This window comes from Schistocerca cancellata, chromosome 12 (genome assembly GCF_023864275.1).
Source record: "Schistocerca cancellata isolate TAMUIC-IGC-003103 chromosome 12, iqSchCanc2.1, whole genome shotgun sequence".
Taxonomy (NCBI): Eukaryota; Metazoa; Arthropoda; class Insecta; order Orthoptera; family Acrididae; genus Schistocerca; species Schistocerca cancellata.
In genome coordinates, this window is record NC_064637.1 from 43950811 (window position 1) to 43966280 (window position 15470).

Consider the following 15470-nt stretch of genomic DNA (forward strand, 5'->3'; position numbering starts at 1 on the left):
CGTTGGGATCCAGCACGGCATTCCGTATTACCCTCCTGAGCCCACCGATTCCATATTCTGCTAACAGTCATTGGATCTCGACCAACGCGAGCAGCAGTGTCACGATACGATAAACCGCAATCGCGATAGGCTACAATCCGACCTTTATCAAAGTCTGAAACGTGATGGTACGCATTTCTCCTCCTTACACGAGGCATGAGAACAACGTTTCACCAGGAACACCGGTCAACTGCTGTTTGTGTACGAGAAATCGGTTGGAAACTTTGCTCATGTCAGTGCGTTGTAGGTGTCGCCAGCGGCGCCAACCTTGTGTGAATGCTCTGAAAAGCTAATCATTTGCATATCACAGCATCTTCTTCCTGTCGGTTAAACTTCACCTCTGTAGCGCGTCACCTTCGTGGTGTAGCAATTTTAATGGCCAGTTGTGTATGTCATTTTGCAATACGCCCCCACCTTGCAACACTTGCAATGGTCTGTGTGTATCGAAGCTGAAACGGCACTCGAACTAAATCAGTGCAGGTCATGACATGAGAGCAGTCCGCCATTGGTTTGTACACAAAATTCGGATATTCGCCATGGCTCGAAGCAGGTGGCCATCGTATATTGCGTCATGTTCCTGAATTTGCTGTACCAGGAGATACAGCTTCGTCTGGTCAGGTAGTAGTTCAGGTTGAGAGGTAGTTTGGCGGAATCCTCAGTGAGTCCCCATAAACCAGTGGTTTCCAATCTTTGTTAGACCATTACCTTCGAGCGCAATTAGACATTAGCTACTATTCCCGTCTTTACCCCTGCCGTTCGTCCCTCCCCCCCCCCCCTTCTCCCCCATATTATCACCAGTCTTAGCACCTGACCATACTGTAGAATGAAAGACTTTCCTTACTTTAAAATGATGAAAGACGAATATTATTTAGTTTTTGTGTGTGTGTGTGTGTGTGTGTGGGGCGGGGGGTGCGTGTTTTGAATGACGAAGGAATTCGTGGAGCATCGCAGGTGCAACCCACAACTCTTTCTCAGATAAGACGGCTAACTATCCACAGTGAGTACAGACACATGTTAAGAAACATACTTCTCCTGCATTGCTCCTCTCCATTGCAGCTCTTGCTTGACTTGCACACTGCAACCCCATTTAAAAACAAACAAGTTAAAATGTGTGCACTATATTTAGTGTTCGAAAATCACTTATTGCTGCATTTCCTACTTTTGAACTGGCAATTAATACGTATACAGAGTGCGTTCCATAAGTAATGCGATCAATTTCTTCTGACTCAACGGTATACCACAGCGTGTTGTAACCAGCTGGGCTAAGTGGAGGGGGGTGTTAGCTTCAAAACGCTCTTTGTCTCATTCTGCTGCGAGCTGCTGGAGAGTCAGGACGTGCGTTTCCGTCAACCCCGTTTTGAGTTTATGTAACACGGCACAATGGATCATCCTGTACAGCAACGGTACGCTATCAAATTTTGCGTTAAACTTGGGAACTCCGCCACCGAAACGTTTCCATTACTTCGGCTTGCCTTTGGGACTGACTGCTTGTCCAAATCACAAGTTTTCCGATGGCACAAGTCGTTCACGGAGGCCCGAGAGGAGATCACCGACGAACCTCGCAGTGGACGGCCATCAGCCGCACGAAAATGTGACGCGTGTGCGCGATTGTTTGAACTAGACGGCCAAACCTTCAATAGATAGCACTAAACATGTCAAAAACAACCGTTTTCCACATTGTGACCGAAGATTTGAACATGAGAAAGGTGTGTGCCAAACTCGTCCCAAAAGTGTTGACCGACGAAACAAACACATGCGAGTGCTTCGGTGCCGAGAAATATTGGAAATGTGTGAAAATGATCCTCATTTTTTAAACTGACTTGTCACTGGTGATGAGTCGTGGATTTTTGAGTACCACCTTGAGACAAAAAGGCAGAGTTCAGAGTGGCACACCCCACCGTCGCCCCGTCCCAAGAAGGCACGCATGAGCAAGTCCAGGATCAAAACCATGCTTGTTGTTTTCTCTGACGTCAGAGGCATTGTCCACCACGAATTCGTACCTACCGGGACTACAGTGAACTCAGCTTTCTACTTGGAAGTGCTCAAAAGACTGAAAAGGAGGGTCTCGCGCTGCCGAAGCGACATCGAGGACACGTGGAAAGTTCAGCACGACAACGCGCCGAGTCACAGCGCCTTCATTGTCAAAGACCTCCTGGCCGGGACCAAGACTCCATTGGTTCCCCAGCCTCCCTACAGTCCTGACCTGGCTCCTGCTGACTTTTTGTTTGTTTCCTCGGTTAAAAGGAGTCATCAAAGGAAAACACTGGGACACGATTGAAAGCATCCAGGCGCATGTTACATCAGCTCTAAAGGACATTCCGGAAAAGGCATTCCAGCATGCCTTACAGGCATGGAAACACCACCTCCAAAAGTGTATCGAAGCAAGAGGGTGCTATTTTGAATTTTTTTTATTATTTGTACGAATATATTCAATAAATGATTTTTTATGAATTTGGTCGCATTACTTATGGGACACACCTTGTATGTCTCACTTATCATCAGCGATGTACGGGGCAAAGCACAACGCACGTGTGTGCTGAGTGAACTATGTGAGGGACATGTAACCTCCGCCGCATTAATGCTGCTAATTGAGAAAAAGAATTATTGATAACTTATATAATGAAAATTGCAGTCTTTCAAAATTGTGGTAGTAGTAATGACCTTTTCAAGATAATTTAGTTTCGTACTGAAAGTGAACCGAATCGTTTAGTTTTTATTATTCAGAAAACTTCATTTTACCTCTAAGGAGGTAATTACCCCAAGTTGGGAACCACTGCCATAAACCATTTCAGCCAACGATGCACTGATGTCAGCTTTAGAAGGCCTCGGTTGTACACTGAAGCGTCAACGAAATGCGTATTCAAAGTATAGAAATACGTAAACAGGCAGAATACGGTGCTGCGATCGGCAACGCCTATGTAAGACAAGTGTCAGGTGAAGTTGTTAGATCGCTTACTGATGCTAAAACGGCAGGTTATCAAGATTTGAGTGAGTCTGAACGTGGTGTTATAATCGGTGCACGAGCGATGGGACGCAGCTACTCCGAGGTAGCGATGAATTGGGGATGTTTCCGTACGACTATTTTCCGATGGACTTGGCCAATTCCAGCAGGACAATGCGACACTCCACACGTCCAGAATTGCTACAGAGTGGCTCCAGGAACACTCTTCTGAGTTTAAATACTTCCACTGGCCACCAAACTCCCCAGACATGTACATTATTGAGCGTATCTGGGATGCCTTGCAACGTGCTGTTCAGAAGAGATCTCCACCCCCTCGTACTCTTTACGGACAGCCCTGCGGGATTCACGGTGTCAGTTCCGTCCAGCTCTACTTTAGACATTAGTCGAGCCCAAGTCACGTGGTGTTGCGGCACTTCTGCGTGCTCGCGGGGGCCCTACACGTTATTAGGCAGGTGTAGCAGTTTCTTTGGCTCTTTAGTGTAAATAACTGCAATATCTGCATAAAGTCTAAGCTTACTATTCATATTTTCTGCAAGATCATTGATATACGATATTAACAGCAAAGGTCCCTACACACTTCCTTGGGGCATACCTGAAGTCAGTTCTACATATGACGATGAGATAACACGTTGCGTCCTCCCTACCTAAAAGTCCTGAGTCCAGTCACAAATTTCGCTTGATACCACGTGTGATCGTTCTTTTGACAATAAGCGTAGGCGTGGTACTCAGTCAAATGCTTTTCGGAAATCAAGAAATACTGTATCTATATGACTTCCTCGATTCATAGCTTTCAGGATGTCATGTGAGAAAAGAGCGAGTCGGGTTTCACATGATAAATGTTTTCGAAATCCATGCTGGTTGACATTGATGGAGTCATTCTGTCCAAGATACCTCATTATGTGTGAGCTCAGAGTATGTTCTAAGATTCTCCAACAAATCGATGTCAAGGATGTTGGACGGTAGTTTCGTGGATCACTTCTACTACCCTTCTTGTAGATCGGTGTGTCTTGTGCTGTTTTTCCGAGGAATCTACGAGGATGAGTCAAATGAAAACCTTAAATTTGTAATAACAAACCGAAATTTCGCGCCGTTATCATGTAAGTTGGTAAGAGTGCCACAAGCTGCGTGCAGAATGGCCTGTAGGTGGCAGCGTAGTGCAGATGCACACATACCGTCCCAGTATCAGTATAAAGATGGCCGCCCCACTTGCGACTTGCACCAGGGAAGAACAACGTTCTGTTATTCGGTTTTTGCGTAGTGAAGGTCTGAAACCTATTGAAATTCATCGACGAATGAAGGTTCAGTACGGTGATGCAAGTTTGTCACAGCAGCAAGTCTACGAATGGAGTAGAAAGTTGTTGTGACTCCACAGAACATTGCTGCAGTTGAAGCCATAGTGAAGGAAAACCGCTGAGTGGCACTGAATGAGATTGCAGCATGTTTACAGATTAGTCATGGGTCAGCACACCACATTGTCAATTATGTACTCCAGTTTCACAAAGTGTCTGCAAGGTGTCACGGCAGCTGACTCCTGGAATGAGAGAACGACGTGTTGATGCTTGTCAAGAACTTCTTCGGCGCTTTGAACGAGAAGGTGATGGCTTCCTTACAAGAATCGTTACTGGGTACGACACCTGGGTTCACTTCCACCAACCGGAAATGAAGAAAGCGAGCAAGGAATGGCGCCATTCCTCATCGCCAACACCAAAGAAGTTTCGAACAGAACCATCAGCAGGGAAGGTTATGCTTGACTCTCTTTTGAGACGAAAAAGGCATCATTTTGGAGCATTACATGCCTAGAGGGACCACTGTCACCAGTGAATCATACACAGATCTCCTAAAAAAATCATCTGCGGCCTGCAATCAAATCAAAGCGACGTGGATTGCTGTCAGCAGGTGTCCTTTTGCAACATGACAATGCAAGGCCCCACACTGTCCGTACAACAGTTGCAACAATCACAGACTTGCATTTTAAGTGTCTTCCTCATCCACCATACTCACCAGACCTTGCCCCAAGTGATTTCCACATGTCTGGAGCACCCAAAGACCCAATGGGAGGAGAGAAGTTCCTTTCTGATGAAGAGGTACGGCACGCGGTGCATGAGTGGTTGCGCGGACTACCAAAAGAATTTTTTTCTAAAGGAATTTATGCCCTTTGTAAGCGCTGGAGGACTTGCATTGAGCGTGGAGGAGATTATGTTGAAAAGTGATACAGCTTTGTACCACTTCTGCACAATAAATAATATTTAAAAAAATATTTAAGGTTTTCATTTTGACTCACCCTCGTATCATAGATCATAATTAGAAGAGGGGTTAATTCGGAAAAAAATTCACTATAAAATCTGATAGGGATTTCATCAGACACTGGAGTTTCGTTCAGTTTTCACGATTTCACCGTTTCTCAACACTGCTGACGCTAATACTTATTCCATTGACCTTTTCAGTGGTATGGGGATTAAAGTGGGGCACTTCTCCTAGTTTTTCCTTTGAAAAGCAGCAGTTGAAAGTGGAGTTATACATTTCAGCTTTTCCTTTGCCACCCTCAGTTTCATTTGCTGTGTCATTCGCTAGGCACTGGAAACTAACTTTGGTGCCATCGCATAAGACCATAATTTTTTTGGGTGTTGTGAAACATCACTTGACAATATTTTGCTGCGGTAGTCACTGAAAGCATCACGCATTACTCTTTCGACAGCCAAACAGATTTCATTCAGCATCTCCTTGTTTATAGCCCTACGCTTTATTTTACACCTATTAGTCTAGTAATCTGTTTATTTACAGTCATTGTATACTTTGGAGGGTCCCATCCATCTGAGCCACCGAGGGCACAGAGGAAAGAACAGACACCATATCCATATAAATATATAGTTCTGGCAACACCCGCCATGACCTTCTTCTGTGCGGATGCACACATATTGCCCGAACTCTTACAGGACTTGGTAAGAATGTCTTCTACGAGTAATGATTGTGTTGGGGTGGGACGCTACGAATGTAGTGTGTGGACATACAAGGTGAGAATGTGGGTCTCGCGGGAGGCGTGCGCGAGATAGTCCCTGCAGTCGCGCTGTCCTCTGTGCCCTCGGTTGCTCGGATGGATAGAGCGTCTGCCATGTAAGCAGGAGATCCCGGGTTCGAGTCCCGGTCGGAGCACACATTTTCACCTGTCCCCGTTGATATATATCAACGCCCGTTAGCAGCTGAAGGTATTAATATAATTCTAATTTCGTTGTAGACGGCTCCAGGTCATGTCCGAAAGAACAGACACCATATCCATATAAGTATATTTAATTTCAGTTTCAGCGAGCTGATTTGTGGACTGAAGATTATTGACTAGCAAGTTCTCATAACATTTTGGCTGTTCGCACAAATAATTTTCAGGCCTTTGTAAAAGGCTGTGGTATCCAAAAAATCGCACAGCACTACCAAACATTTCAACTTATAATAGTGAATGATAAATTTAAAGTTTATATTTTTACTCGCCACACGGCACTAGGACCGGACGAATGTTTCATTTGGGCCGCATTAGGCTTGCGAGCCGCAATTTGACAACCACTGTTAGAAGAATGACGATGCCAGGTAGGCGGTGGGAAGACACACAAGTTCATACCAGCCTGTACCCCCCCCCCCCCCCAACCTTCATGTGCTGACGCAGGATGTGTGTCAGACACGGCAAGAAACTCCGAGGCTGTTTAATTCCATGTCACAACGAATTCAAGATATTAGTTGCATCCAGTGTGTTGTGCTTCCTCTATACAAAATATTTAAACACTAATAGTCGGCCGACCGGAGTGGCCGAGCGGAGTGGCCGAGCGGTTCTACGCGCTACAGTCTGGAACCGCGCGACCGCTACGGTCGCAGGTTCGAGTCGTGCCTCGGGTATGGGTGTGTGTGCTGTCCTTAGGTTAGTTAGGTTTAACTAGTTCTAAGTTCTAGGCGACTGATGACCTCAGATGTTAAGTCCCATACTGCTCAGAGCCATTTGAAATTTGAACCACTAATAGTCATATGAACTCCTATCTTGAAAACAAATATTACTTTTTTTTTCTTATGTCAATTTGCTATTGGCTGTGTAATAAGAATTTCGTTTTATCTTTATTTAGAGATCTTTCTTTTTCTTTGTAGATATGATTGCTGCAGTATTCTGCTGGATACACTCCTGGTATTAAAGATGCCGGGATCAAAGAAGATGCGGCCTGATAGGCTAGATTCGACCGATATGGGGGAAAAGGTAAGCTCTTAGTAAACATATTTAATTTTCTACGAGGGTTATTCGGAAAGTAAGGAACGACCTGTCGCGAAATGGAAAATAAAGTGAAAATCTGATGAAGCTTTGCACAGATGCATTGGGCACTTTCTCCAGTACGCCCATCGATCGCATCATGTCGCTCTTTTTAGTTCTGAGCTCACTGTGAGAACGTAAGGATGGCTAGAAATTAGCGTCTCCCGCCAAGTATGAGGGCCTGGCGAAAAATTTCGCCTGAAGCTATGCAATCCACATAACTGTCATGCGGTTCGTTCTACACGTCAATTCTCAGCTGCACTCTGCAGGGGCAATGAAGATGCTCCTGCCGCGTTTTCGATGGGAAGTGTTTGATCACCCACAATACGGCACGTAATTGGCTACAACTGAGGTTCAGCTCGCCTGAACAGATGGCTATGAAGACAATATTTTGACACAGGAAATGAACTGCAGTCCAGAGTAGAAAATTGTCGAAAAAGCACTCGCAGCTGTTTTCTATAACGAGGGAATTGAAAAGTTGGTACAACGCTACGACATATGTCTGAGCGACGACTGTGTAGAGATGTAGCTGGAAGGTGTAGCTAACTGTTGTAAATAAAACAGTTTTGATTTTCACTGTGGTTTCCATTTTGCGCCTATAGTTCCTTACTTTCCGAATAGCCCTCGTATTTCAAATTACATGTAATTGCAACAAGGACGCTCCACGAAAACTAGACACTCCTTCTCCCCGACTAATACAGCAACTATCTTTTATTGAATTAGTGTCTTCCTAGCCCCTTATTGAATGAAGACCTATATAATTTGATGTTACAGGTATGAATTCATACGGGAAACTTCAAATAGTTAATTGTGACACTTGAACAGTGGATTTAATAGTTGCAGCGCCTCTTCTTTCATCAAAAAAGATGAATTTTTGATTGATAAGCGTTCTATCGTGCTCTCCGTGAATTGTGAAGGTGTTATTCTCTTGACTACCATCTAAACTATTTTGGATCTGTTGAAGAAGTAGGCTTTGAAAATGCAACATTTACACAGTGCACTGGCATGTGAGCAGTGACTAGACATTATATCATCTTGTACCTCGTACGTAACTGTTTCTTTTTGATCAACTATTGCATAGGACTATTATGCCTGCCAGCAATTTTTGTTCATATCATAGATGCGAGCCATTTAATTAATAAGTAGAAACGACCCTATTGGAAGTGATTTTCCTTCCCCTTGTCTGAGCCTTTGAAGTGACTTACCATACCTTTACGGGGGGACCTGCAATTTAAAGTGGGCTCTGAAACTTTTCGCTTTAAAAAAGCCTTTACCACGGGGGAAACAAGTGGTAAGCGACATAAAGAGAAGGCAAAAGTGTACTTAAGGGTACATTCGGCTCTTCCATTTCATACTGCTGTTGTTAACGGTTTCCTGTGACGAACATTAGGAAGTGGAGATGACGAATCGTTAAGTTGTCTGTAGGTAGCCAATCACATTGCTCTCTCATTGCTTCTTGAAGGTGGCTGGTATTTCGCGCTGTTAGGTCCCAAGTTACCCACATCCTCGGAAACTGTGGCAAATTCCGAATGGAGCAGCTGTTTGCATCGACGAACGTAGACATCGGGCTACGCTATACAGCATTTAGTTACTACAGTTTTTTATGTAACTTTCGCTCCCTTTAGCCGCGCGGGGTAGCCACGCGATCTGAGTAGGGATATTGTCTCTCTCTTGATCTCTGTGAATGACAGCCTCACAGAGGTTACTCCAAAATAATGGGTTGGAAGTTGTACATCTACATTTATACTCCGCAAGCCACCCAACGGTGTGTGGCGGAGGGCACTTTACGTGCCACTGTCATTACCTCTCTTTCCTGTTCCAGTCGCGTATGGTTCGCGGGAAGAACGACTGCCGGAAAGCCTCCGTGCGCACTCGAATCTCTCTAATTTTACATTCGTGATCTCCTCGGGAGGTATAAGTAGGGGAAGCAATATATTCGATACCTCATCCAGAAACGCACCCTCTCGAAACCTGGCGAGCAAGCTACACCGCGATGCAGAGCGCCTCTCTTGCAGAGTCCGCCACTTGAGTTTGTTAAACATCTCCGTAACGCTATCACGGTTACCAAATAACCCTGTGACGAAACGCGCCGCTGTTCTTTGGATCTTCTCTATCTCCTCCGTCAACCCGATCTGGTACGGATCCCACACTGATGAGAAATACTCAAGTATAGGTCGAACCAGTGTTTTGTAAGCCACCTCCTTTGTTGACGGAGCTACATTTTCTAAGGACTCTCCCAATGAATCTCAACCTGGTACCCGCCTTACCAACAATTAATTTGATATGATCATTCCACTTCAAATCGTTCCGCACGCATACTCCCAGATATTTTACAGAAGTAACTGCTACCAGTGTTTGTTCCGCTATCATAAAATCACACAATAAAGGATCCTTCTTTCTATGTATTTGCAGTACATTACATTTGTCTATGTTAAGGGTCAGTTGCCACTTCCTGCACCAAGTGCCTATCCGCTGCAGATCTTCCTGCATTTCGCTGCAATTTTCTAATGCTGCAACTTCTCCGTATACTACAGCATCATCCGCGAAAAGCCGCATGGAGCTTCCGACACTATCTACTAGGCCATTTATATATATTGAGAAAACCAATGGTCCCATAACACTCCCCTGTGGCACGCCAGAGGTTACTTTAACGTCTGTAGACGTCTCTCCATTGATAACAACATGCTGTGTTCTGTTTGCTAAAAACTCTTCAATCCAGCCACACAGCTGGTCTGATATTCCGTAGGCTCTTACTTTCTTTATCAGGCGACAGTGCGGAACTGTATCGAACGCCTTCCGGAAGTCAAGGAAAATAGTATCTACCTGGGAGCCTGTATCTAATATTTTCTGGGTCTCATGAACAAATAAAGCGAGTTGGGTCTCACACGATCGTTGTTTCCGGAATCGATTCCTAGAGAGTAGATTCTGGGTTTCCAGAAATGACATGATACGCGAGGAAAAAACATGTTCTAAAATTCTACAACAGATCGATGTCAGAGATATAGGCCTATAGTTTTGCGCATCTGTTCCACGACCCTTCTTGAAAACTGGAACCACCTGTGCTCTTTACCAATCATTTGGAACCTTCCGTTCCTCTAGAGACTTGCGGTACACGGCTGTTAGAAGGGGGGCAAATTCTTTCGCGTACTCTGTGCAGAATCGAATTGGTATCCCGTCAGGTCCAGTGGACTTTCCTCTGTTGAGTGATTTCAGTTGCTTTTCTATTCCTTGGATACTTATCGTGCGAGGATTTAGCGAAGGAACTGCACTGCGGTCTTCGTCTGTGAAACAGCTTTGGAAAATCGTGTTTAGTATTACAGCTTTACGTGTGTCATCCTCTGTTTCAATGCCATTATCATACCAGAGTGTCCGGATATTACAGCTTTACGTGTGTCATCCTCTGTTTCAATGCCATTATCATACCAGAGTGTCCGGATATGCTGTTTCGATGCACTTACTGATTTAACGTAAGACCAGAACTTCCTAGGATTTTCTGTCAAGTCGGTACATAGAATTTTACTTTCGAATTCACTGAACGCTTCACGCATAGCCCTCCTTACGCTAACTTTGATATCGTTTAGCTTATGTTTGAGAGGTTTTGGCTGCGTTTAAATTTGCAGTGAACTGGGACAAGGGAAAAACTGGACTTGCCCGAGCAAGGCAGGATAAAATAAATGGTGTATGCTAGGAGATCTAGCGATGTTTCTTCTTGGTCCTGACTCTTGGCACCACATCTATGATGCATTGCCAATCCAGGGACGTGAAGATCGCATGGGAATTAATCAGCGCTAGGTCTTTTTTTAGAGATGACGTTGTGCAGGTTTGCAGCTGCCCAACCAAAGTCATTGGTTGGTGGGGAAGAGGGGGTTTGGGAATATTAGGAGGGGTAAAAGGGTATGTATGGTAGAGGTACGGATATGTACCATCTCGCAGCGACTCCGCTAGCATATCTGACACCAGCTTGGCCGCTCGCGGGTTGTGCGGCAGCGACAGGTGGTCGTGTTTGCCATGTTTGGCAGCCTCTTGTCGGACCATAGCAGTGACAGCGGACTTGTGCTGCCTCTTCGCCGTCCTCTTTTTCCGGCTGCTGTACCACCTCCTCCAGTTCCTCGACAACTTCTCCAGCAGCCTGCGTTTCCGCGTCGGCCAGAGAGGCGGTCGTCTGAGTTTCTGCATCTGCCCCCTACCTAATGGGGGTCGGCGCCTCTTTTTTGCGAGTCGCAAGGGTCAAGGCAACGGCCTCGCCCGTGGCTTTCCGTGACGATTCGCGGAAACTATCGCAGGCGTCATCTTCGCGGCGGCGCGGCCCGCTTCCCCTTCTTGGATAGGGTGGGGGGAGGGGGGGGGCGCCTTGTCTTGTTGTGCCACTTCCCCATGTTTTGCGGCCTCAGTCTTATTCCGCTTCTGTCTGCTCCAATGATTTGCAGCGTCTGCGCCACCGCAGTTCACTCACTTCGCAGAAGTATCATCAATCGAACGTTCTATCGATAATCACATCTCACAGATTATCGCTGCATACTCTTTGTGCTTCGACTTCATATTAGCGGGAAAGCTTTGCTTATTCTTGCTTTTATGCGTTGTTTGCTGTATGTTCTGGTATTCGTGCAATTTTGTGACGACCTTTTGTGCGATTTAGTGTTTTCGTGATGAGTTCAACTAAGAAACGATATCATCGTGTATTATGCGATCGCAAAAGGGTGAAACATTATCATTGTATCCTGTGTTATAAAAATTGCTCATGGGGGAAGAACTGAATTAATAAATCATACTAAATCCGTTAAACAAGTTTCCAATACGGAAATGAAGGATAGCAGTAGGAAAATTGACTCATTTTTACCACTCCTGGAGCTGACCTTGAAGTTGCTCATTTCATTTTTTATTGAACTTAATATTCTGTTATCTGATGCTGATCATGCTGAGGCCCTTTTTAAGAAAAAGTTCCCTGGTTCGGAAATCGCAAAAATATACGGTTGTGTTCGTACAAAGACTTCACATATTTTGAAAGAAGTGGCTACAGCTTCAGAAATGAACTCAGCAGTTGCATGCAACGTGAACCGTTTGCTTTGGCTACAGATGGGAGCAATGACAGTAATGCTAAGCTTTATCCCTCAGTCGTCACCTGTTTTGAGGAAAAGATAGTTACTTCGATGTCTGTGCCGGACCGAGACTCGAACTCGGGACCTCTGCCTTTCGTGGGCAAGTGCTCTACCATCTGAGCTACCCAAGCACGACTCACGCCCCGTCCTCACAGCTTTACTTCTGCCAGTACCTGCCAGTACTTCTGCAAAGGTTCCAAGTTCGAGTCTCGGTCCGGCACACAGTTTTAATCTGCCAGGAAGTTTCACATCAGCGCACACTCCGCTGCAGAGTGAAAATCTCATTCTTGTTACTTCGACGCTGTCTGTCCCAGCCTTGGTGGGTGATTCAACGGGACATAATATTGAGAAACTATTAATTTCACACTTGGAGTATTACAAAATACCAATTGAAAATTGTGTAGCAGTCTGTTCAAACAATGCGCCAGTCATGATTGGAAAGAAAAATGGGGTTGCTGCGGTTTTAAGGGAAACACAGCCATATGTCTTTGTACTTGGTTGCTCATGTCATTTTTGTTGTTAACTTTATTTGCAGTCTCTTTCTGTGTAGTCTTTTCTCGCTACTTTTGAACACCTTGCGACGTATCCACACGTTAAATTTTTGCGATTTGCGATCTACTGGATTTCTGTTTTGAAAGTTTGGATTGCCAATGACCACGAATGGTTGAGTCTTTTGATCACATATGATGAATCCTGGGTTTTTGAGTAGTGTTCTGAGACAAAGCGCCAAAGTCAGGAATGGCACACTGAGTTGTCGCCTCGAATGAGTAAATAAAAGATCAAAAAAATGCTGATTTCCTTTTTTGACAGTAGTGGTTTCGTCCGTAAAGAATCTGTTGCTCCAGGACAAACTATCGACCAAGTGTTCTATAAAACTGTCCTTGGAAATCTTGGAAAATGGTGAATCAAGCGAGACTGGACATTGCAGATTAGTGGAATGCTGTGTCATGACATAATCTTCCACCCCCGGCCACTTCCATCATGGAGTTTTGGACCACAGAAAGCGCTCCTGTCATTCCACAATCCCACTAGTCACTTAATCTGACTCCTTGTGACTTTTTTTTCTTTTCCGGAAATTCAAAAATGTCTTAAAACGACTTCATTTTGGCACTCTGGAGAACATTCAGAAAAATGTGACCGACATAAAGGGCGTATCAGTTTGTCTTGCAGCACTGCTAACAAGACTGGGAACAAAGAATCCACCGGTGTGTATAGTTGCCGAAAGGAAGTACAGGGTGGAGGAACTTCATTATTTGAAACGCGTGACACACAGCGACTGTTACTCATTGTTGCGTGGGTTTCATTGTGATCAAAAGTGAGGCACTTAAAGTTTTTTTTTTTTTTAAGGTTAGTTTAGTAGCAATCATGCAGTGGACAAGAGAGGAGCGCGCGTTCGCCGTTGTGGCCTATATCTACGTGATTACTCTGCTATTCACAATAAACTGCTTGGCAGAGGTTTCAGTGAACTACCTTCAAGCTGCCTTTCTACCGTTACACTCTCCAACGACGCGCGGGAAAAGCGAGCACATTTTTTTCTGTGCGAGTCCAGATTTCTCTTATTTTATCGTGATGATCATTTCTTCCTATGTAGGTGGGTGTCAGCAGAATGTTTCCGCAATCGGAGGAGAAAACTGGTAATTGAAATTTCATGAGAAAGTCCCGTCGCAACGAAAAATGCCTTTGTTTTAATGATTGCCACTCCAATTCACGTATCATGTCTGTGACACTGTTTCCCCTATTTCGCGATGATACAAAACGAGCTGCCCTTTTTTGTACTTTTTCGATGACATCCGTCAGTCCCACCTCCACACCGCATAGCAATACTCCAGAATAGGGCGGACAAGCATGGTGTAAGCAGTCTCTTTAGTAGACCTGTTGCACCTTCTAAGTGTTCTGCCAATGGATCGCAGTCTTTGCTCTACCCACGACATTAACTACGCGATCGTTCCAATTTAGGTTATTTGTAAATTGTAATCCCTAAGTTTTTAGCTGAATTTACAACCTTCAGGTTTGCGTAATCGAAATTTAGTTGATTTCTTGTAGTACTCATGTGAATAACTTAACACTTTTCTTTATTCATGGTCAATTGCCACTTTTCGTACCATACAGATATCTTATCTAAATCATTTCGCAATTCGTTTTGATCATCTGACGACTTTACAAGACGGTAAATGACAGCATCAACTGCAAACAATCTAAGACGGCTACTCAGATTGTCTCCTATGTCGTTAATATAGATCATGAACAATAGAGGGCCTATAACACGTCCTTGGGGTTCGCCGGATATTACTTCTGTTTTATTCAATGACTTTCCGTTTCTTACTACGGAATGTGAACTTTCTGACTGGAAATCACGAATCCAGTCGCACAACTGAGGCGATACTCCGTAGGCACGCAGTTTGGTTAGAAGACGCTTGTGACGAATGGACGTTCGGTCATCAGAACTCAGCGTACATTCAGGAAACAGTTCAACATCGCGCCTGCAGGTCGTGTTCCTCATGGGAAATCAATTGCTATGTGGGTAGACACCTTTATGGATACTGGAAGTGTGCACAAAACGAAACCAGCACCTTTTAAGAACCACTAGAACGCCTGAAAACATCGACAGGGCAAGAATGTCGATTTTGAATTCCTCCAAGCGATCTGCACGCAAACATGCAGCATCCCTTGCAATTTCTGAACGCACAGTGAGTCGAGTTTTTCATGAAGAGTTGAAATTTCATCCATATTAACTGTCAGTGGTGCGCACACTTCATCCACGTGGTTTTGTTTCACGAAAAAATGCGTGCGAAGCCTCGATCGTTGAGCTGCCTCATGACGCCTTAGTGTTCTTCAGCGACGAGGCACATTTTTATTTGTCCGGCTGCGTGAATAAACAAAATATGCGGTACCGGAGTGGCACGAACCCCCGAGAACTTCATGAACAGCCCCTGCGTACAGAAAGTGTGACTGTTTGGTTTGTACTATCTAAAGTTGGCATTATTGGCCCACGGTTTTTCGCAGAGAGCGATAAGGCAGTGACGGTCACTTCCGAGCGTTACGTTCAGATGATTGAACAGTTTCTTTCTTCCAGAACTTGAAGAAATGGATGTGG

General features: G+C 44.7%; 1 protein-coding gene across 2 annotated transcripts in view; it reads left to right on the forward strand.

Moving 5' to 3' along the window:
* LOC126109669 (uncharacterized) overlaps positions 1–15470 on the forward strand; it is a 359871-nt gene that overhangs the window by 121642 nt on the left and 222759 nt on the right. For both annotated transcript variants that reach the window (XM_049914720.1, XM_049914719.1), the window contains exon 3: positions 7124–7229. In XM_049914720.1, coding sequence (XP_049770677.1) covers positions 7170–7229 — 60 coding nt within the window. In that variant the 5' untranslated portion in view covers positions 7124–7169. The remainder of the gene's footprint in view (positions 1–7123; positions 7230–15470) is intronic.